Source organism: Mirounga angustirostris, unplaced genomic scaffold (genome assembly GCF_029215605.1).
Source record: "Mirounga angustirostris isolate CCGP_5_RB_7025 unplaced genomic scaffold, mMirAng1.0.hap1 SCAF_4, whole genome shotgun sequence".
Lineage (NCBI taxonomy): Eukaryota > Metazoa > Chordata > Mammalia > Carnivora > Phocidae > Mirounga > Mirounga angustirostris.
The window spans coordinates 16,423,886-16,450,603 of NW_026991712.1; the positions used below are offsets into that span (position 1 = coordinate 16,423,886).

The 26,718-nt window shown below is 41.5% G+C and overlaps 2 protein-coding genes across 2 annotated transcripts in view; one reads left to right on the forward strand and one right to left on the reverse strand.

Annotated features, from left to right (window-relative positions):
* The window catches only part of TMEM65 (transmembrane protein 65), a 229,607-nt gene extending 203,073 nt beyond the window's left edge, over nucleotides 1-26,534 (forward strand). Inside the window, exon 9 of the mRNA XM_064587912.1 lies at nucleotides 26,399-26,534. Coding sequence (XP_064443982.1) covers nucleotides 26,399-26,452 — 54 coding nt within the window. The 3' untranslated portion in view covers nucleotides 26,453-26,534. The remainder of the gene's footprint in view (nucleotides 1-26,398) is intronic.
* The window catches only part of FER1L6 (fer-1 like family member 6), a 148,342-nt gene continuing 122,277 nt past the window's right edge, over nucleotides 654-26,718 (reverse strand). The window contains exons 34-41 of the mRNA XM_064587907.1: nucleotides 25,098-25,258; nucleotides 23,010-23,152; nucleotides 20,705-20,793; nucleotides 20,118-20,216; nucleotides 17,618-17,859; nucleotides 16,048-16,211; nucleotides 3,921-4,021; nucleotides 654-2,591 (exon numbers count right to left, since the gene is read on the reverse strand). Coding sequence (XP_064443977.1) covers nucleotides 2,408-2,591; nucleotides 3,921-4,021; nucleotides 16,048-16,211; nucleotides 17,618-17,859; nucleotides 20,118-20,216; nucleotides 20,705-20,793; nucleotides 23,010-23,152; nucleotides 25,098-25,258 — 1,183 coding nt within the window. The 3' untranslated portion in view covers nucleotides 654-2,407. The remainder of the gene's footprint in view (nucleotides 2,592-3,920; nucleotides 4,022-16,047; nucleotides 16,212-17,617; nucleotides 17,860-20,117; nucleotides 20,217-20,704; nucleotides 20,794-23,009; nucleotides 23,153-25,097; nucleotides 25,259-26,718) is intronic.

The window sequence follows — 26,718 nt, forward strand, 5'->3', positions numbered from 1 at the left end:
TATATATAGAACAGCAGACATAGCTGATTCCAAAATTATCCTTGCTTGCCACTTCTTCTCACACATTTCTTATGATGCCATCTGATCTGAAAGTGTTTCAAATACTTCTGCTAAAGGCTTTTCAGTGTTTGGACATCTTTTGGCATCAAAGCCAAGTTGATGAATTCTATTTAACTTTGAAGGATTTTCAATTTTTAGCTTTTTTTTTTTTTTGGTGAATTTGAACAATGTGCATTATTTTGTCAAAAGTTAACATCATTTTACTGTCCAAAATGTAGCAGAAAGTATACCTTATTTCTAATTCTAACCTAAAATAATGGTGTTCTTTTCCTTTTGAATGACACCACTGACGTATGTTGTCCTTTCTCTTAAACCTCATCCATGAAACCCATCCCTTGCTCAGTGCTCTTCTTGGATGCCCCATAATTTGAAGATAAAGCAGACCTTGAGGAGCTACCAGAATGTAAAATCAATGGAGAAGGGGCTACGTTTGTCTTGTCTCTCCTGCATCCCTCTGCCCAGCACATAAGAGACACTCAATAAATATTTTTAAATGAACACACTTAAATCTATATTTATTTACTGAATTTTTACATTAAAAATAATACATATTTATTTTAGAAGTTCTAGGAAAAATAGAAAAACAAGAAGAAAAAAAAAAGATACCACTACCTAAAGATAATCACTATTCACCTTTTGGCATATTCTCCCAGGCTTTATCTCTATGCATGTATACATGTTTTCTTTTTATATCATGCTGTACATACAGTTTTCTAACTTGTATGTTTGGTTTTTTTTTCACTTACAATGTATTCAATGTATGCATTCCATGTCCTCAAGTATTTTTCACTCCACGATTTCTGGTGCCCGTGTGATTCCACAGCAAGGAAAAGCACAGTTTATGTAACTAATACCACCAGGAAACATCACCAATGCCATAAATGCTCTATTTTTCATCACTTCAGGAAAATAGGGCATTATAGTTACTAGGCAGTGAGCACCTAGGGCCAGAATTCAATGAACAACACTAAGTCTAAAATCACACAGCCCATGCTTCAATCTTATTTTGATCAACCAGGAATATTCTAGAATGACTTTCCATGTGGAAGTAAATATCCTTCATTTTAGAAGAGTTACATATGTGCAAGAAGATATAAAGAAAACAGTAGCCCAGGTGCTTCTGGTGTTGAGAGGAGATTCCCAATCCAGCCTCCTCAATGCTGCCAAATGGCCCCTCATGCTTGGAAGAAGAAATGGTTGCCATATTTATTTGTGTATGAGGCCAAACACTCTAATTCCTTTGTTTCCTTATTTTAACTGAGAACACTAGCTGCTCATTTCCACTCCCTGCTTTAGGTGGGGTGGCAGATCTAGACAGTGTAGAAAATCAAAGGTTTTCTTTAAAAAAAAAAAAACAAAAAAAAAACTTGACCCCACCTGACAAGTACATAGGATATTATTTCTGGGACTACTTTTGAAAATAATGCATGCTTGAGAGTCATGATAGTACCTACTACATATGGTGGTAAGACTAAGTGCTGAATAGTGCCAACCATGGTCATTCATAGCATGGTCTATGGGAACACCATATTTGGTGGGGCTTATATATCTGGCTAAAGAGAATTCCTACTGGTATTATGGAGGTACACCCCCCCAAAACACATACACAAAATAATATTTCATATTTATAAAATTCCCACTTAGAAATTGCCATAGAGCATCAATCCCAGTGGATTGCCCCAGAACTCATTACTTCTATTGAACATGTTCTATAAGTGTTGACTTTGATGGAAAACCAGCAACATCTCATCTCTAGATGGGAATTTCAACAACAAAGTATTTTAGGTGATAAAAAGTTTTCTCCAAGACAGTTTCACAGCCTGAATAAGTGAATGTGTTCTATAAACTGTAAGGATTAAACAAGGTTAAGATATATGGGACAGGTTGAATGTCTAGTAATTTGCTAAAAATGCTTTCAGTTTATTTGCTGTAAAATTTTTATTTAAAAGAAAGCACTTCCAATAAATCTCAGACCCAGAATTAGACTTCTAAGAATAAAACCAATTACATAAAGAAAACATTCACCTAAATCAATCTGAGGTCACCATTGATTACTCTGAGGCAAAGGAGTCATCATTTCATGCTGTCCATGGGTGAAAACATGGCTTAAAGCTTGTGAGTTTGAAAGGTGGTGGCAGGGGTTGGAGCAGGGAGGGGAGGCTCCTTTCCCATTTCCTCCAAGAAGAGCTGATCTGTCCTTAGACAAAGGGACTGGTTCTTGGGCCCTTTGTGTTCATCCTCTTAGCACCCAACACAGTGCCTACACAGAGCAAATGCTCTTCCATATTAGAGATGAGGAAGAAGAGAGGATTAGTGGAACAGGAGGGGCCCGGTCCTCCATGCTTCTCTAGGAGCCCCTGACGATCTTTTGGCTAATGGCTCCAGGCAAGGTATAGATGAAGAGGACCAGGAAGATGATGAGGATGATCAGAATGAAACCGATGATGATGTATTTTTTGTAATTCTTCCAGATGAAGTGGTATAGGCATTTGAAGGGGCTCACAAACCAGGAGAAGGAGGTGTCTGGGCGGCTACAAGGGAAGCAAGAGAAAAATCAGGAAAGGGGCCATGATGTCAACACATGGGATTCTCCAGACCTCAGGAAGTATTTCTGACTCCTGCTTTCTAGAGGTCCACAAGGAGTTGCCTGGGAATGGGAGAAGTCCATGTTGCCTTGAAGCAGGAGCAATCCAACATTCTGGGTGATGATTCCTGCATCATTTTAAAGCTTGGTCTGGAGAAAGTCTGACTCCATCCGTCCAACCCTGATCAGCTCCCCAAACGCCACCTCTTCCATGAGGTCCTCCTTGACCACCATGGTCCATAAAGATCCCCCTCCTTCCAAATTCCTATCTCATCTATCACTTGACTTTAGCTCCTTTTTGGACCTAACATATTGGTCTTCTATACTCTGTTAACTCTTTTATGAGTCTGTGTTCTCCCTAAACAGATTGGAAGCTCTTAGAAGATAGAACCTATGTCTTAGATTTCTTCGATGTTCTTCAAAGTGTTGGTTTTTTTTTTTTTAAGTAGGTACACATTGCAGGAGCTCAGCAAATAATTTTTAATTAATGAATAAGTAAGTATCCATTATGTTTCTAACACTATGATAGATGAAAAGTAAGTACAGAGAAGGGATCACTCATCTTGAGACACTGGAGATCTCAGGAAGAATAGGAGAAATACGATTTGAAAGAGTAATTTTTATACATATTTCATATCCACATATGTTTACTTTTTAATTGATATGTAACCATGGATTAAATTGAACAGGGCAACACTTCTAGTAATTCTACTTCCGGGAATTTATTTTAAAGTAATAATTTATAAAAGGGAAATATTTTCATCATATTACAATAATGGAAAAAGGGAGAAGTAAATTAAATATCCAATTACGGGGTGATGACCAAGTCAATTATGGGCACCAAATGTATGGAATATTCCACAGGCATTAAAAAATTCTAATTCTGACCACTATGGCAACAAAGCAAAACTTTGCAGCACAGGATAAATGAAACATTAAGACAATTGTGTATGCCTGATTCAAAAACAAGTAGAAAAAGATTCATGTGGCATTCATATTCACATAAAAAGAGTAGAAAAAATATACGGAATTATTCTAGAAATGCTTATGCGTCAGTATTACAGAAAAGTACCCTCTCCATTTTCCAAACGGTCTATCTTGTTTTTAGAATATTTCTCAATTTTAGCAATAAAAAGCTAGCTGGATTGGACAGCACCTGTTGGCTGCCTCCTCGTGGCTCAGTCCTCCCAGAGGGGCCCTCTAGAGAAATGCCCAGTCCCCTGCTTTGGGGACTACAAAGGGCCTTTCCCATGCTCTTACCCCCAACCCCACTCACTTGGGCTTGGCCAGGGGCTCTGGCTCCTTCCGGGCTTTTCCGACAGGGTTTTTCTCTGCTTCCTCTGCTGTCACTAAGTGGAACTCGGCTTCAACCTTGCCCTGCACAAAGACAAACATTTCAGTTTCTAGTCACAAAGAACTGCTGGGAGCAATGCCAACCTTCTAGAAGTATCCAGCGTGGGGGAACGCCAGGAAGTATTTTGACTATCCTGCTGCTCTATTTTGAGAAAAAAATGTTATCTTTTTGGTTCTGGGAGAAGCCATTTGTATGATGAACAGTAAAAGCTCTGAAATGACGTCGCTGTTGAGTTTTGTGAAAGGAGAAGTCCCACCTGTACACACAGACACACATATCCTTGGCTGCCTGTGTTCCTTCACTTATAATCGTTCAATCAATATCTGATTATAGAAACTCAATAGCAGTTGGAAAGGGGACGAATTCCCTGAGTGACAGAACCCTTTTGAATCAGCTACAGTCTTTCTTCTCTGCCAATGGTTCTCCAGAGGAAATTGGTGGGTGGCGCCCTACATTTGCCAAATGGCTTTTCTGTCACCCTTCATTGTTTCTATTGTCTCCACACATGGTTTCAGAATTATCCTTCTCTTCTTGCACTTTCTCTTTCCTTCTCCTTCAATAAGAAGCAGCCTTTCTGGTTTGAAAATTGTGTCATGTGCTTCTTCAGAGCTCTGTGCGTTATTAGCACTGATGTAAGTCTTGGGTTGTCAAAGGGTGAGACAGGATGGCTGCAGAAGGTAAGGGTCGCTCTTTCTTGTTCGTTCAGTCATTCACTACTTTTAGGGACCCTCTGTATGCCAGGTACTGTTCTAGACACTGGGGACTTAATGATTAAGAAAAATAGGATCCTTGATCTCCTGGAGCTCCAGTTCTCGGTGAAGAAGACCTTCTCTCTGCTTTTTTGGTTTTGTGGATTGAGATTCAAGGTAATAGGAGGGACACAGAACTGGAGGGGGACTAGAGCATCATGGAAATATTTTAGACCCATGATTATCATTTTGGAATTACATGTGGTTGGGGCATAACCTGATTTCCTACCCCAGTAAAAATATTAAAGTTTCTGATGAACCAGTGAGCCTGTGTTAACTTACCTATTCCCCCCACCCCCACCAAAAGCTAGGACTTCTTAGCAGCCAGGATGGTTGCTGGCAACCATGAAAATTTAATCATGGGAGAAATTAGAGAGGAGTCATGTATCTAGAGTGGGGTTGAAGCCAGAGACAAGAGGCAGTGGCATGGTTGTCTGAATTGGTAAAGAAATGCAGTGGGCATATTACAAGTGAAGTCATGAGTTCAAATCTAGGGGGTCTCATCCATTCTTTAGACTACAACCCTGGCCCAACTCAGAACACATTACATGTCCTACGATCCAGAAATATTCCTTAAAAACATGTATATATATAGTCTCTCCTTCCTATTGACAAATCTTGCCCTATAGGTAATGACTTGCATATATAGGTACTCGGGGAATATTTGAAAACCAGGAAAGAAGGAATACAAAGTTTCTGTCCCATCTAGTCACTCCACTCCACTCCACCTCTATCAACAGTGGAGTCATAGTACTATTACTCTAACTATAATTGCGATGCTTTATTGAATGCCCACTTTGCCTATGTTCCTTCAATTCATCTGTCAAAAAAATCACAGCAACAAGCAAGGTAGGTCTCCTTTTTATCAATGGACAAATGAAGCAGTGGAGGTCAAATAACTTTCCCAAGGTCACACAGGCAATAAGCCAACCAACTAGAACTTGACCTGAGGGCCGTATGATGCCAAAGCTCATGCTCTTTCCATGATAGTGGGCTGCCTCCCAACTTATTCATGCATTTTCCAGATAGTTGGACTAGAAGATTTGCAAGGACCTTCCTAACCCTAACATGAGATGATTGCCTTGTCATCATAATTACCACTTGAAGGCATTTGTCTTCTTGCGCCTCAGATTCCATACCTGTCAAATGGCCAGATGTGCTTTAAGGCAACTTCTGGCTCTACTTCTAGGTTTCATGAAAGGCAGGAGACCCTGTAAAGCTTGAGGGCTGGAAGAAACCCAAGAGGCCAGCCTACAACTCAAGGCAGAAGGGTTTCCAATAAGCAAAAAGGGCTGATTCCCAGAGGTCTTCCAGAGGTGACCTAAGCTCTACTGAGCAGTATATTTATACGCTAGGAGCCTCATCTTTTTTTTTTTTTAATTCTTATGTTAATCCCCATACATTACATCATTAATTTTAGATGAAGTGTTCCATGATTCATTGTTTGTGCATAACACCCAGTGCTCCATGCAGAATGTGCCCTCCTCAATACCCATCACCAGGCTAACCCATCCTCCCACCCCCCTCCCCTCTAGAACCCTCAGTTTGTTTCTCAGAGTCCATCGTGCTAGGAGCCTCATCTAAATCCTCTGTGTTTGAAAGAGAGTCAGCTTAAGAGTTGCTAACCAATTGCTGGGCTCCCGAATGTTTGGAAGAGAGGACAATAATCAACAGTGGGTAAGTTAGGACCAGAGTAAGGGGATCACAGCTGCCTCTTTGCTGTCCACTGCTTGCTAATAAGCTCAGTCACAGTGCTATAGAATTTGCATGGTGCTTCACACATACGTCATTCCATTTCAACCTTCTGACAACTGGCAAAGTAGACATTCTTATTCCCATTTTACAGCTAAGGAAACCAAGGGCTTGATGATGTTTGCTAACTTGTGTTACAAAACCAGGATTTGCACCAAGATACTATGACACCAAACCCCATCCCCTGCTATTAACTGTGCCCAAGAGGCCCTTCTTTGTGGAAGAAAAGAAGCAAGGTATATATTTAACAGTGAGGAAATGTGTTTTTGAAATGATCAAGAGAAGCTCCATTATCCTTGCCATGGCCCTTATAACATGGCTTTATGATATGTTTCTGGCTTCCATCTAACGGATGACCTTGGGTAGTTTAAGGATTATTACCACGTAGCATAGCATAGTGTAAGAGTTGAGTGAATAGGATTTGGTGCAGACAGATCTGCATTTGAAACTGGGCTCTACCACTTACTAGCAGTGTGGCTTTGGCTGTGTTACCTGCTTCAGTCTCACTGTCCTGGAGGTGTTAATAGCATGTACCCCACAGATTTGCTTTGACAAATAAATGAAATAACATATATACAGTGCTCAACCTAGTGCCTGGTAAACAGTAAACTCTTAAAGAGATTATAGTTGCTACCTTCAACACTATTTCATGGATGGAAACACATAATTCGATAGGAAACATCTGCCCATATAGAAAACACCCAGGGAAGACAATGCAAAGAAATGGGAAGCAGAGCATGAGAAATGAATTCCGCCCTAGACACGGTTATTACCATGTCATTGGTTATTACCATGAAGGGCCTCACCCCCCATTTCACTGTCCTGCTTGAGTCGCCACAAAGCATTTTTCTATCACACAGGCCCCAGGAGGAAAGGGTTTATTGACATATTTGGATAAATACCACTCCTCATTCTATATCTCCCCACACAGAGTGTTCCCAGTTTTATTTTAATCATCAGTATTCAACCAAGCACCAAGTCGAGGTCTTACACTAATAATATCCTCCAAATGTAATTTTAAATCAGAGTTAGGAAAGATAAATGGACAGTTTGAGAGACTATCTATTAACCTACTGACATCTATGGATGGAAGAAAATGACCAGGAAAGGTCCTGAAAAGACTGGATTTGTTGCACTGAGTGTGTTATTTATGGGCTTCGAACTTCACTGAGCCCAGAGAGTGGATGCCCTGGGGAGGGATGCGGGTGCTTTAGGTCAGATATGCCTTCTTCAGTGATAATTATTGCTTATTAAAACAACTCTCGCTGGTATAAGGCATTCTCACACATTAATGGTGGGGATGTGTCCTGGCAAAGTCTCTTAGGAAGAGGGACACACACGTATACATACACACATATATGCATGCATACATATAATGTCCACGTAAGTGTGTCTATTACCTTATACGGTCATACTCTGGACTGAGACATGCCATTTCTGGGCAGATAAATTAAGGAAATAATTCAAAACTCAGAAAAAGCTTAATATGCAAAGCACAGTCATTATTCTGTCAGATTTTCAAATTGTCCTATTTGTCACAATGATATGTCCCAGGCCCATCTTGTGTTCTACCTGTCCTAGACCTGGAGTCAGCCAAATATGCCTGCCCGGTTCTTTCAGTAGAGATCGGTACTTAGAAACCAGGATCCAGATGCTAGGAGTCTTCTTGCTACTTGGTGATTTTACTTCTAGGTCCTTTCAGTGAATAGAGCTAGAAAAAATATTTTTAAATCCAGAAGTCCATAGTGATACTGGGAATAATGCAAGAGAAAAAAAAATCTCATTTACCACCCTTGGAGGTACCTCTTGTACCAATTCTTGATTCTACAGTGTGGTAATTGATAGAATTAAACATTTATCCTGTCTTTTTTTTTTTTTTTGAGGAGGTGGTAACTATAATTGATTTCCATTTGTTGAGAGAAATCTCTTCCTTACTAATAAATGAAAAAAGAATGATAGATACACAGATAGATGATAGGGATATATAGAGGGATGGATGGATGGGTGGATAGATAGTTAGATAGCTAGATAATAGAAAGATAGATGGATAGAGATGGATGGATGGAAGGAAAGAAGGAATGGGTAAAGAAGGAAGAAAGGATTAGAGAAATCATTTTGCAACACCAATGAAATACTTAATTACAATCATCATTATGTGAAAGGTGGTGGCAGGACAGGGATTTCCCACAGTGCCAAAGTCTCACCCACTGGTTACTTGCTAATTGCAAAGAGGAAAATGTACTTTTACAATGAAGAGATCTCGTGGTCACCAGCACGATCACGTGAGTAAACACAGCATCACCATTAGTGAGGCCATCTGAGGGCATGTACCTCCTGGCATAATTCAGTATGAAATAAACAGTACCAGGTCTTAAGTATTCTTAACAAAAATGTTTAACCTGATCCTGCTAATGCTGTTACACCTAACTTCTAGTTCGCAAGAAATACAGGGTCTAGAGAATAAGATAAGTTACATCCTGAGAAAACAACTGGACAAGTGAGGCCAGTTTCATCAAATAGGTATTGTCATGGGGGAAAAAATGGTGGGGAACCATACTAAAACAAAATAGGCCAAAGAGACAAAACAACCAAAAGCAACACATGAACTATGACTAAATCTTGTTTTGAAAAAAGAAACAGCTATAAAAGACATTTTGAGAGTAATAGGGTATCCTTCTTGTAGATAGAGAAATGAATATGGTGTGGATATCAGATTAGGTGATCATTATCAACTTCTTATATGTGATGATGGCATTGTGGTTATGTATAAGAATGTCCATATTCTTAGGAGATGCATGCTGAAGTATTCAGGAATTGTTAAAAAGAAAACCACAGGCCCATGATGGAGTTACTTAGATTAAGACCCCATGTGAACAATCCAAGACTTAATACCTACTCTAATTGCAGTCTCCCCCTGCCACACCCAGGAATTTAAACTTTAGTCAGCCAATATGGAATTTCAACCTGGAAATTTACTGATAGACACCCTTTCATTCCTCTAAGGAGGGCACCTGTCCCACATAATGCATTTTTTGCTAATAAATTCCTTTCTTTATGCCCTCTCTTTGCCTTTAAAAACCTTCCTTTTGTTTAACTTGGGGGAGTTCCCCTTTACTTGGTAGATGGGATGCTGCCCTATTCATGAATTATTTAATAAAGCCAACTGGATCTTCAAAGTTACTTTTTTTTTAATAGGGAATAGTGTCGGGATGTCTACAATTTACTCTTAAATGGTCGGCTAATAAGTATGTGTGTGGGGGGTGGGGGAGGTGAGAGACTATATACTCACGTATATAGACAAAATCAGTACAGCAAAATAGTAACAGGTGTTGAATCTAGGTGGTGGATAAATGGTTGATCATTGTCCTATTCTTTCAACTTCTCCACATTTTAACTTTTTTAAATGAATAAATGTTGAGGAAAAACACAATGATTAAACTGGCATTTCTATTTTGAGAATACAAAAAGTTGATAATAACATTGATAACATAACATAGGGGAATGCTCGTTAGAACACCAAGCCAAACAAAAAAAGGCACTATTTTTAATATGGCATGATCACTACCATGTAAAATTAACCAAAATCTACATAAACTGGGCTCAACCAAAACATTAGCAATAGCTTTCTTTGGGTGGTGCACATGTGGGTGCTATTTCTTTCCTTTTATACTCTCGTGTCTTTTAAATTTCCTATAAAAGTATATTACCTACTCTGTCTTAAGATAATCTTCACATGAAAATACCCACTCTGCTCCTAGAGATTCTGAGTTTGCCACATACTATTTAGATGATCTGTGTGTCTACCACCTCCTCAGCTAAGCTGTGAGCTTCTCGATGCCAGGAATTTGTCTCCTTCGCTGTTGAACTTTTACCGCCTGGTCTATGAGCGTGTACCCACAGTGGCTACTGACGAGGGGTTTTCACCCAAAACCAGAAGCACAGAAACATCCCTTTTAATTTTAGTTGTTGATGTTCTTGAGACTTAGCTGGGCTCTTTAACTGTCAATTAATGGGATTCACCTGTACAAGAAACTTCTTGATCTTCATCTTCTAAAGTAGTGATTTCTTTAAAGGTTGCTTTTAGTAGGATAACACATATAAAATGCATACTGCAATGTGTCTCATAAAGCAGCTGTTCAATACGTATTCCTTTTGTCCCAAGGGTACCTGTTCTTTGCTAATCCCACCTGGAGCTGTTTTTCACTGACCATAAGCATGGCCACATTCCACACTAGGAGCTTTGTGATGCAGATGTCTAAACTGCACTGCCTGGGTGTACAGATAAGCAGCTTGAGTGAAATAAGTCAAAAAGAGAAAGACATGTATCATATGATCTCACTGATATGAGGAATTCTTAATCGCAGGAAACAAACTGAGGGTTGCTGGAGTGGGGGGTGGGGTGGGAGGGATGGGGTGACTGGGTGATAGACACTGGGGAGGGTATGTGCTCTGGTAAGCGCTGTGAATTGTGCAAGACTGTTGAATCTCAGATCTGTACCTCTGAAACAAATAATGCAATATATGTTAAGAAAAAAAAAAAGAAGAAGAAGAAGGTAGCGGGAGGGGAAGAATGAAGCGGGGGAAATCGGAGGGGTAGACGAACCATGAGAGACGATGGACTCTGAAAAACAAACAGGGTTCTAGAGGGGAGGGGGGTGGGAGGATGGGTTAGCCTGGTGGTGGGTATTGAGGAGGGCACATTCTGCATGGAGCACTGGGTGTTGTGCACAAACAATGAATCATGGAACACTCCATCTAAAACTAATGATGTAATGTATGGGGATTAACATAAGAATAAAAAAATAAATAAATAAAAAATAAGCCTGGGCACGTGGCAGTGGCAGTAAGCAAATCCCTGCTGGCTGCCTGGTGCCTGGAACAGGACTGTGACCCCCTGAGTGCTGGCTTCGGGGGTGGGGGGTGGGGGAGCTCGGTAGCAGCGGGTGTCCGTACCGGAAAGGCACCTTGGGGGCACCCGGTCCAACCCACTCTTTTTACAGACGTGGAAACTGAGCCTTGGAGATGGCAGGACCTCAGGAGGTGGCAGACCCTGACTGAGGTTTTCCATGACGCCACTTGACTCCCAGCTCATCCAACTCACTGCCACCCTGAGAGAAGGCTGCCGGTCTGGCTTCCTCGTTGTGGTTACTGTTTCGTTGGAGGGAAAGAGGATGGACGTGAGGCATCCTCCTGCTGCAGGCCAAACCAGGGAGTGGGGGGCTGCCGGGTGGGTGGGGATGAAGTCAAGTCTCATTTTCCCTCTAGGAAGTCAAGTCTCATTTTCCCTCTAGGATGTGTAAGGATAAAACCAAATTAAAAACAAGGAGCTTAAATTTTCCTGTGGAAAATAAAGGAAGAGATTTCCCTCTCCTTTTTCTAAGAGCCTTCACTTTAGAAAATGTAATTGGAAGCCCTTTCGTTTCTCTTTGAAATGCGTATAAATCCTTTGGGATACTAGATAGGCCCTTTGTCTTTAATACCCAGGACCCACCTTTCCCAAAGACCAGGGAGCCATCTCTTTGCAATGGAAACATCCATCACCCCTCTCTCCCAGTTTCTGTGGCTGCCTGGTTCCAAGTTGCCTATTTGAGGCAGATTCCCTAATTTGTGTGCCACGCCCCCGTATTCTCCCTTAACCAGTCACATAGATGCCCCCCTTCTAGTTACTCTGCCTGCCAACAATCTCCAATAAGAACGAACCTGAAATCTTCCCTTTTTTTCATTATAAAGCTTCCCTACTCCCCTGCCTTTGAATCTCTACCAAACCAGAGTGACGGTGGCTGACTCTCTTGTCATAGCCCGCTCTGAATAAACAGCCCGTTCACATTTGAGTAGTCTTCATTCTTTTCCTGGTTCTAAACACTTCATGTATATTAACTCATTTATCTGTTAAAACCCCATGAATTGTGTATGTATTATCAATCCCCATTTTATAGATAATGAAAGTTGAGGCACAGAGAGGTTAAGTAACTTGCCTCATGTCACACAGCTAGTCAGGAGAGGACAGGATTCAAACCCAAGCTGTCTGCTTCTACATTCTTTAGTCTTAACCATTTTGTAATACTTAATGCAATCTAGGAGAACATACTGTCTCAGCCTAAACACCCCTTCATCCCTTCTCCACATGTCCCCAAACAACCTGTCTTCTGGATCCTGGGGACCTCCCACCATTAAAATCTACCTGTCTTCTCTCTCATTTCTTTGGCACGTTTTTCTCTGGTTTCTACTGTGACACTTAGCCTTAAAAAGAAATGTGTGCTGATGTGTTTGTTCTCAAAGACTATTTGTTGAACCCTTCCCGAGTGTTCAGTACACTGAATAAAAAGAGAAGGAAATCATAAAATATCTTTGATGGTAGGGTCAATGTCTTAATTGTTGACTCATGCAATGAAAATTTACTGGGCACATACCATGTGCCAGACACCACATGAGACACTGCAAATTCCAAAAAGGGACAGAAAGAGAAAGCACACTGTCTGGACTCAAGCCACTCACAGCAGAACCATGCTGTATACAGACAATTACAAATCAGTGTCACAAGAACAATGGAAACAGAAAGGCAAGCAAGCCTATCCCTGCCTAGGGCATCAGGGAGGCTTCCCAGAGGAGGTGACTGCCGAAAAGAGTCTCAGAATCCTTAAGGAGGAGGAGATTTCGCAGAGAAGAAGGGAATCAAGGCATTCCAGGCAGAAGTACCAGGCCCTAGAAAAGGAGGGGTGTGGGAAGGAACAGGGAGTGGCTGGGGACTAGCATATGAGGACAGCTGGTGCGGTTTGGGGGGAGGAGGGAAAGATGGAATTGTGAAGGCTTTCAGAGTTTACACATGTTGTCTCTGCTAACTTACTCCCCACTTGCTCCATAGTGCATGCTAGTCTATGTCTGTCTTCACCGTTCCCCCGGACAATGCTTTTTAAATATTGAGATATAATTCCCATACCATGAAGTTCATCCTTTGAAAGTGCACAATAAAGTAGAATTTGGTATATTCACGAAGTTGTACAGTCAGCAGCACTAATTCTGGAACATTTTTATCACTCCAAAAAACAAGTCCTGTACTGGTTAGCAGTCACTCCCCATTCCCCGTCCCTCCAGCCCTGGCAACCACCAATCTACATTCTATGGAGTTGCCTATTCTAGACATTTCCTATCAATGGAATCAAAAGTATGTGGTCTTTTGAGACTGGCTTCTTTCACTTGAATGTTTTCAAGGTCCATCCATGTTGGAGCCTGTATCAGCACTTTATTCCTTCTTATGGCTGAATTATATTCCGTTGTATGGATATAACATCTTTTGTTTATCCATTTATCAGTTGATGGACATGTGGATGTTTCCACTTCAGAGCTATTATGAACAGTGCTGCTATGAGCCTTTACAACACTACTTTTCTTTCTTTTTTCTTTTTTAAGATTTTATTTATTTATTTGACAGAGAGAGACACAGCAAAAGAGGGAACACAAGCAGGGGGAGTGGGAGAGGGAGAAGTAGGCTTTCTGCAGGGCAGGGAGCCCAATGTGGGGCTCTATCCCAGGACCCTGGGATCATGACCTGAGCCGAAGGCAGATGCTTAACAACTGAGCCACCCAGGCTTTCCAAAAGGTCACCAGTGACCTCCATGTTGCTAAATCCACCGGACACTTCTCTGCTTCTTATATGACCACTCAGGGGCATCTGACACAGTGGCCCAACTGTCCTTCTCAAAAGAGACTCTTCTCTGGGTTTGTTTCAGGCACATTTTTATCATTTTCTTCCTACAGTTCTGCCTCAGTTCTTCTCCTTCTCCAGTTGTGACCCTCTCCGACTCATTGTCCACATAAGCAATGAGGGATTACTTTTCCTGTGTGAGCCAGATCCCCTCACCTCTCTGCTGGAGATCATTCAGTGATTCCCCATTGCTCTGAGGATAAAATCCAAACTCTTCAACATGTGTGTGTCTGTCCTTGATCCTGGACTGTGAGTAAGCTCCATGCTGGCAGAGACCCATGTCTGTTATTACTCCTATTTTATTCCCAGGACCTATCACTTAACAGATGCTCAAGAAATATTTGTTGCATGAAATGAAGAAAGAAATAAGTGACAGAAAATAGTCAACTAGGCTCAAATGAAATAACAGAAGTCTGAACATATTTGGCAAACTCTAAAGGGCTATACAAGTGTAATAAATGACGACGGTCATTACATAATCATGCATACATAATTACTCTTGATGATTTTATAGAAACAGGAATTATATCAAAAGACATGAATTTGGATTTTGGGGCTTGGCAGTCCCCCATGTCCTGACCTCATGCTGCACTCTGGCAACTCTGACCAGTGGGCAGCCAGCCTTCCACACAGGGATGCTTCATGACTCCATGCTATGCTCCCCATGGTTCCTCTACTCAAGGTAGATATCCACCCTCTTCTTCATCTAGAAAATGCCTTTTCAAGAGCCTTTGCTCTTGAAAAACTGATACTCTGCTTGACTCCTCAACATCCTCGGAGAGAATTAGGTCCCTCTCTCCTCTCATTTCCTTCTCTGTGTCATTTATACACTGACTATTGCATGCACGACTAGACACATCTGTCTCTCTCACTGGACTCTGAGCTGGTTGAGGGTAGAGGCCACGCTGACTGCATTGCTGAATTCACCCATTCATCAATCAATTCACTGATTGAGCATCTGTTATGTGCTAAGCCCGTGAGGACTGTGGCCTCATTCTCTTGACCCAACCTTACCCACTGGAGGTTCAGCTGAAAATGGCAGGAAGAGAAAACCTTCCAGAAAATATAATAAAACTAGATGCCATGGAGTCAGGCCAGGCAGGTGCAAAGGGAATCCTTGCCACACACACCCTGGGCCCCTACAGCAGCGAGAGAGAACCAGGTGTGACCAGAAGGTTCCGACCGGGTATGCTTCTGCCACTAAGCACAGGAGCAGAAGGAAGAACATTCTCTCTACCAAGAGGAGGAGGCAGCATGGAAAGGGGTCATCAATGAACTCCCTTCTCTCAACCCTGCCCGTCATGTGGGTTATCCGCCCTCCCTTATGGAGGGGCACTAAGAAGGCTGCAGAACTTCCTTCCCAATATCTGTGAAAGGACTAAGCGCCCACAGCATGTGCCACACGGACCAGGCTGGCAATGCGGGGAAAAGGGGAAATGGCTCTCTCTGCTGCCACCCTCTCAAGGAAGTTTTAAAAGTCTGCATCACTTTTAAAATGGAGTCCTGCATTTGAGGGTGAGGGGATGAGGTTGTTGCATTAAAACTGTACATTAGTCAAGACTTAATGCATGATTTCAAGAAATGTTGGGAAAAAAAATAATGCCAGGGGCATAAATTCAAGCTAAGAGGTTAGAAAACCACCCTGACATAGCTATTTAATCAAGTATGCTGAAATACAGAAGCTTAATGCATTTATAGTTTTCAAAATTCTTGCCTCTCAGCAGAAGCTTTGCCTTAAAGTGTTCCGTGTCACTTCAAGGCACTTGACATTTACAAAGTGATTCACTTAAAGAGCATGATGGCCCCTGTCTGCCCCCCAACCCTGTCTCCTACAGCTGCCACTTACTGTGAGTTCCTTGCTTTTGGCAAAAGGCCACCAGCCCCGCACACGCTTTTGCTGGAATATGGAGATCTTGTTCTCCTCACTTGCATTTTCAAACTTGGTGAGATCGCAGGCTTTGGCAGACTTGGCTGCTCGGGGGAAACTATTGAGGTTCATTTCCAGGGAGCCTGTGAAGAGATGCCCTTGATAGTTATGGAAGGGCTTTAGTATCCATCACCATGCATCATTCACCCACCCACCATTCATTCATTCATTCATTTACTCACTAGTTGTTCAACCAGCACCACATTGGATCACTAGCATGTACTAGGTTTGGGGGATACAAATATTACCAAGACATGTTTGGCGCCCTCAAGGCACCCAATGTAGTAGCAGGTAGAAGACAGGGCACAGCTACAGTAGATAACTTCCAAGCCTCAGTTTCGGGTGTTGTCGCTGCTGGACATCTTGTCTACTCCCTGAGTGCTTGGGGACTATGTGCCTGTCCTCTGAGCTTTCCTCTGCCTTAGCGTGGGTCTGCCGAAGAGAACCTCCTCCCCCAACTCACCTTCCTCTGAGTCCACTAAACTCCTCCAGGTAGGGGACTAAGTCTTCCTGTCTTTGTAGCTACTGTCCAAGACCTTAGTGGGCTCTCAACAAAGTATTTTCAATGAGTGAATATTATGGAAAATAAGATACTAGTACGAGAGTATTTTATCTCTCTCTCTTTAATAACCTTTCCCTACTACAGAATATTTGCTAATTGTGAGCATTTAGAGCATGTACATAAACCAGAAATTCATAGAAAAATATTCCATAATTCCATCCCCCAAAAGTTGATCACTGCTCTACACATTAGTTTTTATCCTATGTTAGTCATTGTTTCTTTGCCTGTCTCTGACTCTCTCTGTCTCTGATACATATAAACATGTACTTTGCATAAAGGGGATTTTTTTCTACCTTCTTTTTTCACTTAATGCATCTTGTACAACTATCCGACTCATTAAATATTCAAATATTTTTAATGGCTGTGGGACTATCACTTACTGAGTGCTTACCATGTGTGTTTTTAAATTATATTGTAAATGTATTCAATCAATTATATTTTTATATTAAATTACATTAATTTTACACTAAATCACATTAAATTATATTAATTGTAATAATTCTATATTAAGTTTATACTTAATTATATTGAATTAAGTTATATTTTTAATTATATTAGATTTGAAGCTGTACTTCAAATTTAGAGCTGCAAACACTCTCTCAGGTATGTAACATTACCATCCCCATTTTATAACTGAAGGAAACTGAGGTACAGAGGAGACTAGTAACTAGCTCAAAATTTAACAGCTTCTTATTGGTAGAGCAAAGATGAGTTTAAGTCTGTTTGAAAACGTATCTTCCACCATAAGGATGTGCCATAACTTATTCAGCCAATCCCCTACTAATGCCTATTTGGAGTGTTTCTAATCTTTTGCTATCATAAATAGCACTGAAATTGTTATCCTTGTAGCTAAATCAAACCAAGCTCTCCAAAAACTGGGACGGAGCCCTTAACGTTAATGTGAACTTTACGAAGCCACCAGCTTACCCAGAAAGTCATCCGAAGACAGCCTTTCAAAATCCCAAACCTGGAGCACCAACACGGCTGGTGTCTTACACTCCATCTTCTCTAAGGAAAAGATGTTCTCCCTCTTGATGATGACCATTTGCTTCTCAGCTGGGAGATACTGAAATGGAAACAGGAAGCGCCAGTTGAAGTTCCCCTCGCCAGTCAGGGAGTTGTAGTGCACATCGGTCTCCTGCTTGTCATCCTCCAGACCCTTTATCCACCTAAATAAAGCCAGAAAAAGAATTACACACCCTGAGTCCCTGAGTACATTATTCAGGCATCCGTAAAATCAAGAGTGATTAACTAGTTTCAATGTGGTCACAGATCATAGTTTTTAAATTATGATATAGTTAGATTCAGATGGAAGTTTCCATTGAATCTGAAAGAGAGAAATAGGAGTCAAAGCATCCTAAAGAGAGGTGAGACTCTCATTCTAAGGCAGGTTTGGGAGATGTCTTTGGTTGTTCTGGAGCGGCACTGAAGCCCCATGCAGTAAAGAGGGAAGACTCAGGAAGTGTGAAGGGCAAGTGTAACTGGAGTCTCCTCTCCCCCTGGGGCTTCCTGTGAGGGTCCCACCTCTGCACCCACTACCCTGGTGGGCCTGCACAATTGGCCTGGTTTAGACTCATGGTATCAGGGCCTGTGATCAGCTCCCTCCTCTCCGGTTCTGGGCCTCAAAAGCCCAGCAGGCCTGTATCATCATGGCATGGAGGGTAGAAGCCTGTCTGCACCCACCTGCATTCTAGTCCTGGCTCTGCCATTACTAACTGGAAAGCCCTGGAGAAGGTCTCAAACCCCCTGTACCTCTGTTTCATCTGGAAGATGGAAGCAATGGCAGTACCTAGTTCATAGTGTTGCCCTGAAGAATTATAAGAGGTAAGAGCTGTGAGGTGCTTTGGGTACCCCAAGTTATATAGAATGTTGTTTCCTCTTATCTGGTCTTCCTCCTCCATCCCCAGTGTAGAGTAAGCTACCATTAATACATTTTCCTCTAGTACTTTATCCCTGGTGAATTACTGAGAAAATAGGTGCTTTTAACTTCAACTGATAACTCCAAACCACTTGCTTTCTGAAAGCAGACACCCCTTCCCCACAGGTCAGGGAAAGATAAAGACCTTCCTTGTCCCAGAGGAGTGGTACCACTCAGAGTATGGATGCAATTATTTAAGTACAGATGGTGCTCACTCAACCAACATATATGTGGTATCTGTTATGAGGCAAGGGGTGAGCTAGTTGCTAGAGGAGTGATGGGAGCACACAGAGATGGTCCTTGCCTTAATAGAGCTACAGCCACAGAGGGAAGGGGATGGAGAGATGGAGGGGAGGTTGGCAGAAGTCACCAGCGAGAGATGTGCAAGGGCCCTGTGGTGTGGTGGTGCACATTCCAATGAGGGAAAGAAGCTCAGCATGACTAGAGAGCACAAAGCAAGGAAGAATGAGATGGGCCTGGAGAGATAGGAGGATCTAGTCAGATGGGATATTTTAGAACATATTAGGGATCTGAATCTTCATCCAGAGAAAATAGGATGTTATTAAATCTGATTTGATCAGATTGTGTTTTGAGAAGATAACCCATGTTTCAACATAGAGAATAAGCGATAGGAGGCAAGAGTGAGTACAGACAGACCAACCCACATGGTACTTCAGTGGCCTCAGCAAGAAATGATGGAAGGAAAGACTATGATGGTGGTGTGGTGAAGATGGAAGTGGGCAGTGCTGATGGCCATTAGGGAAGCTAAATGGAGAGGATTTAATGGCGTACTAGAAATAGAGCCAATGAAGAAGAAGTTTCCTTGTTTGGGGAAGGCAAAGAGATGCCAAAAGGAGGCTGAGATGAGTTCACTACTTCTGAGATGGGTTTTATCCAAGGGGACATGTTTGAATCACTTTTGCTTCTGATTCTCTACCACCTCATCTGTCTCCATGACTAGGGGCTCAAAGGAAGCATTTGTGTCACAGCCAAGATGAGAGAGAGAGAGAGAGAGAGGGAGGGAGGGAGGGAGGGAGGGAGGGAGGGAGGGAGAGAGGGAGGGAGGAAGAGGGTAGTTTCCTGAGTCCTAGGTTGGTGTCGTTCCTATCAGTAGAACTAGCAAAGGGTAAGGTGCAACTTTTAGCTTCTGTATTAGTCTTACAACCTTCCTAACACTGAATCTCTCATCAGCTACATTACATCTCTCTACCTGCTTCAGGTGTAAAGGTATTTTGAATGCCACTCAAAAAGCTTAGGTACCCAACATTTAACTGAAAGAGATGTTTATATAATAAAATTTTCTCACAAAAATATTTTCATAAGATAATTCTTAGCATAATGACAAAATAATATTTGACAAAGGAAGTGACCTTATCTAAAAAGGTGAGTAAGATGGACTCCTTCTGTATGAGGTGGGTGGAGTACCTTCCATGAGGTATAGCTTCAGTTAGGGGTTAAAGAGAGGAGGAGGGGAAGAAAAGGGGGCATGGAGTTTGTTGATGACCTTACCCTTTAACGTAAATATCACTTGATTTTTGTCCTGTGAAGATATTCTCATCCTCTAAAATGACATCTTCAGTGTTCCAGATGGTTACTCTCAATTCATACCTGGGATAAGAGAAGGCAGCATTAGGCTGAAGACCTTGAAAGTTGAGTCAGCTGGTGTGTATGGGTTTCTGGTATTGCTGTGCGTCAGTGGGCTTCTTCAACTTTACGTTCAAAATAATCAACCCTTAAGGTCTTGGTTCCTTCAAAACCAAGTGTCCCAGCTGGAATCACCAAGGACATGAAGTTCTCTGAGCAGTATTTTCTTCCATTAGCTGACATTTTCCAGAATGTTGCAGAATGCTGAAGCACAATGGCCCCTACATATAACACGAGCCAGCATTTCAACCATAACCACTGCTACCGTTACTCTCACTCACCCTTGTGGTAAATGGCCAGATGGAAAGTGAGATATGATTATCAGGTGTCAACTGATCAATGTAACTCAAGTTACAGTGCAACAATCATTGTAATTGATCAAATGTCATGATCTTTTAGTTGGCTACCACGGTCTCTTCCCCTGAAGGTAGGGCTGCAGCTAGCTGACTTACCCTTTCGGCTGCCTTGGTGAAATGTCAACAGGAGGTCCAGGTGGAGGCATATCTTTGGGAAACATGTCCACCCACATCTGCAGGCGGCCCTGGTCAAGAAAAGAAGATCTCCTTTAACTTTGATGGGGTATCACATGGGCAACTGATCATTCATGGTGTTAACAGATCCCTTGACTAGTCATGGATATTAGCTATATATCATATCATATCTTATCATATGGATATTATTCATATTATACATGCTTAGGATATTTGTTGACAAAGACAGAACTTACATTTTTATTAAGAATTAGTCAGAACATATGTTAAGAGCAGGTGAAAGGCAAGCAAACCCTTATTGAGCACCTACTATGTGGTAGACACAGTACTATGCACTTGACAAAACATTATGTCAATTCCCCCACTATCCCCAAAGGATGGATGTTATTATTCCTACTTGCCAGATGAGAAAACAACTTGCCCATGCTTACACAGACAATATGTAGCAGAGTCTGGATTCAATCCTTGTCTGTTGACTCCAGAGACTGCTTTTTCTATAAACTCCTAAGGATTAAAAAGATAATAATACTATCTGTCAGAGGTATCATGCTTCATTGTTTCCAATGTGCTTTAACATCTTTATCTCCATAACTGCTTAGCCCAGTTATATTTCTGTGTTACACATTTAAAGAAACCAAGGCTTAGAGCAGCCAAAGAAATGATAGGAGTCCTGTGGCTAATTAGTGGCAGAATAAGGCCTCCCATCCATTGCTTTGGACTCCATACAACAGAATTTACCCTGCTGCAAGGGATCTGAGTGCCCATGTGGGGAGAAGTCCCAGTGGATTCAATGCTCAGTTCTGTGGTATACATTCTAAGTACTCCATCAGCTCAGACAAGAAGGTGAATGATCAACAAGGCCTGGGATGGTCAGGGGAGATTTTATATGAAGGAAGTGGGGTTCCCAACCAGAACAGGGAGGATCTGTAGGATTTAGGGGAAGGAGGGGCTTTGGCTAGAAAATAAAAGGGCTTTCCTAGGGAAGGGACAATTTAAGCAATGAGTTTAGCTTTGGGGAAGAGAAGAACCAATGAATGGAGGATTACAATCCTAGAGTCTCTAAAGAGATATTAACATTCACTTGTAACCAAAAAGCCACATGGTAAAATGAAGTATACCAATAACCAAAAGGTTTTAAACATCTGGCAGTGAATTTTAGGAACTAATCATAGGCTTCTACATCTGATAAAAGGCACTCTCCCAACACCACTGAGATGGCAGTGTGGCCATTGGAAACTGCCCCAATGGAGTCAAGCTTATGTGTTTTGCCCAAGTGACACAGTGAGTGAGTCCAGCGCTGGGACAGGAAACTCAAACTGCCTGGGTGAAATCCCGCTCTACTACTTACCACATGAGTAACTTTGAGCAAGTTAGTTAAACTCTATGAACTTCAATTTCTTCATCTTAAAAGCAAGGATCATAATAAGTACACCATGAGGCTGTATTAGGGAATAAGGTAAGGTGACTCACACACCCCTATTTGTCTAGGAAAATCCTGGTGGTGTCCCTTGTACCAGCTTAATTATTAACAGCAGCCTCTTTTACTCTCAAAATGGCCATCATTTGGACAAACAAATCTATGATCATCCTAACTGAGATAATTTACATAAAGGGCCTAGTATATAAGTACATATTAATTACGTACATATAATTAATAAGTACATATCAAGAAGGCTCCTAATAAAGTTGATCTTCTTTTCATTTCTCATTCCTAACCCAGATCTCTGGTTATTTTTTCCAAACAGTTTCCTCTTGCCAGTTCTTCAGAATAAGCCACCATCTATTGCTTCCCTGGGAAAACTAATGGCCTGTGGGGTTACTGATAGATTTTGGACAGGTCTTGGGCATGTCAGATGGATTCTGAGGTTTCTCAAATATCAGCATTCTTTCAACAGAGTGTGATAACTCAAATTCATTAAAAAGGCAAAAAGCACTAAATCCGACTCTGACTTGAGGGCAGAATTTCTCAGCCTCAACATTGTTGACATTTGGGGCTGAATAATTCTCCGTTGTGGGAGGCTGGCTATGCCGTACAGGATGTTTTGTTGCATCTCTGACTTCTACCCACTAGATGCCAGTAGCATCCCCACCTACCTGAGACAAACAAAAATATTTCTAGGCATTGCTAAAGTCTGGGGCAGGGAGGCAAAACTGTCTCTGGTTGAGAACCATTACCATAGGGAACACAAGAATAACTTTTAGGGACAAAGTCCTATTCCTTGGGAAGGAACACACCTATTGGGGCCAGAACCGTCTTGGCCATTACCTGCTCCATTCCTGGCTTATCCTTGTGGTACAGTGGCCGAGTTTCTATGTGCTCAGGAACCAGCTTACACCCAACCTCTGGTATATCCTCCCATGACTGTAAAACCCTGAGGGCCAGGTGCTCGTAAGACTCTACTGTCTCATCTGCATGGAAGAAAGAAGAATAAAGACATTTGTCCGATATATTTTCCCATAATGGAACAATGATGGGCTGTCAGGTGCACTTTTAAACACTCCCTTAAAGGTTAAATTTAAATGTACTGAGGCACGGGGAGAGAGTAAAACTGCAAAAGAGAAAAAGGACAAAAAGAGAATAGAAAGAAGTGGGGGTGGAGTGGAGGGGAGGGAAAAAGACAGGAGGTTTAGAGAGCAGGAAGTGAGATGGGTTGACAAGATGACCAGAGTGCAGTCAAGGTCTCAGAGTCTGTGGCTCCATTTGCCCCTTGAATCAGATTCCTCTAGAGCCTGTGAACTGCAAGCTTGGCTTTGAGGTACTGGAAAGGGTATATTTCCTGGAGATATAAGACTATTTGTTAACACCATAGTGTGAGAGGGCCTAGTAGATCTGGGTGGTCCTGAACAGGTGGTAAAATCCACACAGTATGTGTTCATGGAAGTCTTATCTTTTCTCGTTGTTCCTTCCCACTAACATACTTGCTCATAGGGAAGGTTCTCACATCTGTCATCTTACCAAAGAAGGCAATACATAATAAAAACTACTGGCAGAAAAAGTACTTGCAAAAATAACACAAAAATTGCTGGAAAAAAATCAAAATTTTTGATAAAGTTTAGAATGGCCAAATTTGACATAGGGATGTTGAGTTCAGTTTTAAAAAGGCCACACACACACACACACACACAACAACACACACACACACACAATCTCCCAATAGCAATAATTACAATCAGTAGAAGTTGATGGGGATGAACACATAATCAGTGAACTAAATCTTTTGTCATAAAGTTTAATCAGTTCTTGACTGACTGAAATGAATATCATTTCAGATTTTTGGTGGCCAAAAAAAATGGTTTCATCATGAAATGTAGAATATTGACAAAGGAATTAATTGGCCTAATAGAGTATATTGTGAAAAAATATTTTTCTCAAGAGAAATTCATTAAGATGTCATTAATACACAATTTAAATGTCAATTACTCTGCATGAAAAAACTTTCAAGAGGTTCTTGGGGTCAAAATAACAAGGTGAGAAGAAATTCTGGTGTCAAAGTGGCGGGATCAACATAACATTGTGAACACATCCAGTGATATGTCCTTAATTGGGTGCTTTGCATCAGAAGCTCTGAACCTGTGTTTTGCCCATATGTAACTCTACACCTATTGATTTGCATCAAGTGGATGGGAATGGCATTACAAGAATTGTTCTGTATCATGAAAGTAAAGTAAAGGTGGCTTTTTTTTCTCATCCTCAATTTATGAAAGCCCCTCTGGAATCTTCCTGGTATGTCCCATGTGCTTATATGGAAAATCTGCTTCTTGGTACTGAAATAAGAGAGCTGTTGGTATAACATTTGTAGGGTAATTTGGGATGTGTCCAATGATTTGTTTTATATCATATTCATTTTAAGGTTACTGCCTACCTTCCAACACAACAACCCTATTTGTGTGATCTACACTATAGAAATATCAGAAATGTGCAAAAATATGTATAAGAAACATGTTTCTTCTGTACAGAAATGTACAAAAAACAAGACACAATGTAAATAAATGACACAGCCATAAAAAGGAATATTGTCAATGACACTCTCAAAGAACAAAGGAAAATCATCATAATCTATTGGAAATAGAAAAAGCAGGATACGATACTATATATGGTACACTTCCAATTCTGTAAAAATGTCACACACACACACACACACACACACTGTAAGGAAATACACCAACAAGCAGCATGCTTATCTCTGAATTTGGGGATTCTGAGTGATTTTCATTATCCTCTTTTCTTTTCCAAATTTTCTACCAGGAGCATGATTACTTTACAATAAATAGCTGCTCTCCCAGCCACAAATACCACCAGAAGCAGGCTTTTCAAAAGAAGAGCAACGTCAGCAGGATACACTGGGGGAGTTACCTGTGTCCTCCTCCGTGAAGACTGTTTTTCCAGAAAAGACCTGATTTCCTATCTGTATTTTCCCAGGATGAAAGTAGGGTCCATCCAGCTTGTTGTCTTTGCAGAGCTTTGTGAGGATTTCAGTGGGTTTGGATGTGTCTCTCCAGGCGTTGTATCCTTCTCTAGAAACAGGGGGAAAGGATGGATGGGGTGAGGCCTGCCTTCCCCTGGGAGGACACACTTAAAGTAGCTGTTAAAAGCACCACCTAAGTATGATCAGTGGTTTCCTTTAGATTTCTTGTCATTCTATACACTTGGGGCTAATGTTTTTTGTTTTGTTTTCTCTCTTTTCTGGTTAATTCCTCTGCATCTGCATGCTTAAATGAAAGTCAAGACTTCTGAGTAGCTTGACATAAAAATCCTTTGCCGGTAGTTGTTTTTGTGTATGTGTGTGTGTTTTTCAAGAAATGTACCTTAAAACAAAAATTGAAGTGACATTCATATAACATAAAATGGACCAATTCAGTGGCATGTAATACATTCATAATGTTGTATAATCACTACCTCTACTTAGTTCCAAAAATTGTTCATCACCCCAAAAGAAAACCCTGTACCCTTTAAGTGGTTGCTCCTTGCCTCCCTGCCCCGCTTAGCCTTTGGCAGTCAGCCATCTGCTTTCTGTGGTCTGGATTTCTTTGCATGCAGTTCCTGTTTAGTTTTGTTCTGTCCCTTGCAGAAGAGCCATCTGACTGCTACTGCTTCTAAGAGGAAAGCTTAGCTCAGCCTTTCAATTACTCTGCTTCTTTCTTCCCCTCTCCTCCCCCACCAAAATCGTATTGGAGACTCACGTCACAGGTGGAGAGTCTAGATGTGCGGTTTCTCTAATCTGTGATTTTCCTGGTGCTTAGTTTCTAAATCTTTCCAACCCCTTCTTCCCTTAAACACTAGCTGTTTGGTTAAAAAATATTAAGTTGCAATGAAATGCTCCCTATGAGCCATGACCAAGACAAGTTTGGATTTCTCTGTTCCCTGGGACACAGGATTCATCAGAATTTAACTTATTTAAGTATTTAAATAAATCAAAACATAACTATAAAGCAGTGTTCCTACCTTATGCCAAAGACACGAGGATCCTGAAAAGTTCATCCAAGCCATGCCCAGAGCCATACGTACACAGGCTTCCCCAGAAATAGGTGCTCTGGTTTTGGTTTTGGTTGCTTTCTTGTTTGTTTGTTTGTTCTCACCTATTTTTAAAAATTTACTAAACAAAGTTTACAACCCCCTTGCTAAACTATTCTGCTCCCTCGTGGTTCCACCATCAGGAAATTCTTCTGAACAGAAGAGGCACCATCTTTACCTGTGGCTTCCTTCCCTGACTTCAGAGTGAGAAGAACGCATCATTCTCTGAATGGTACCTTCTCAGGTAAACACCTCATGGGGCTTATACATTCACAAGAGTCCCCCAAACCGAACTGGATTTCTTTTTTTTTTTTTCAAAGATTTAATTTATTTATTTGAGTGAGAGAGAGAGAGAGCACATGAGAGGGGGGAGGGTCAGAGGGAGAAGCAGACTCCCCGCCGAGCAGGGAGCCCGATGCGGGACTCGATCCCGGGACTCCAGGATCATGACCTGAGCCGAAGG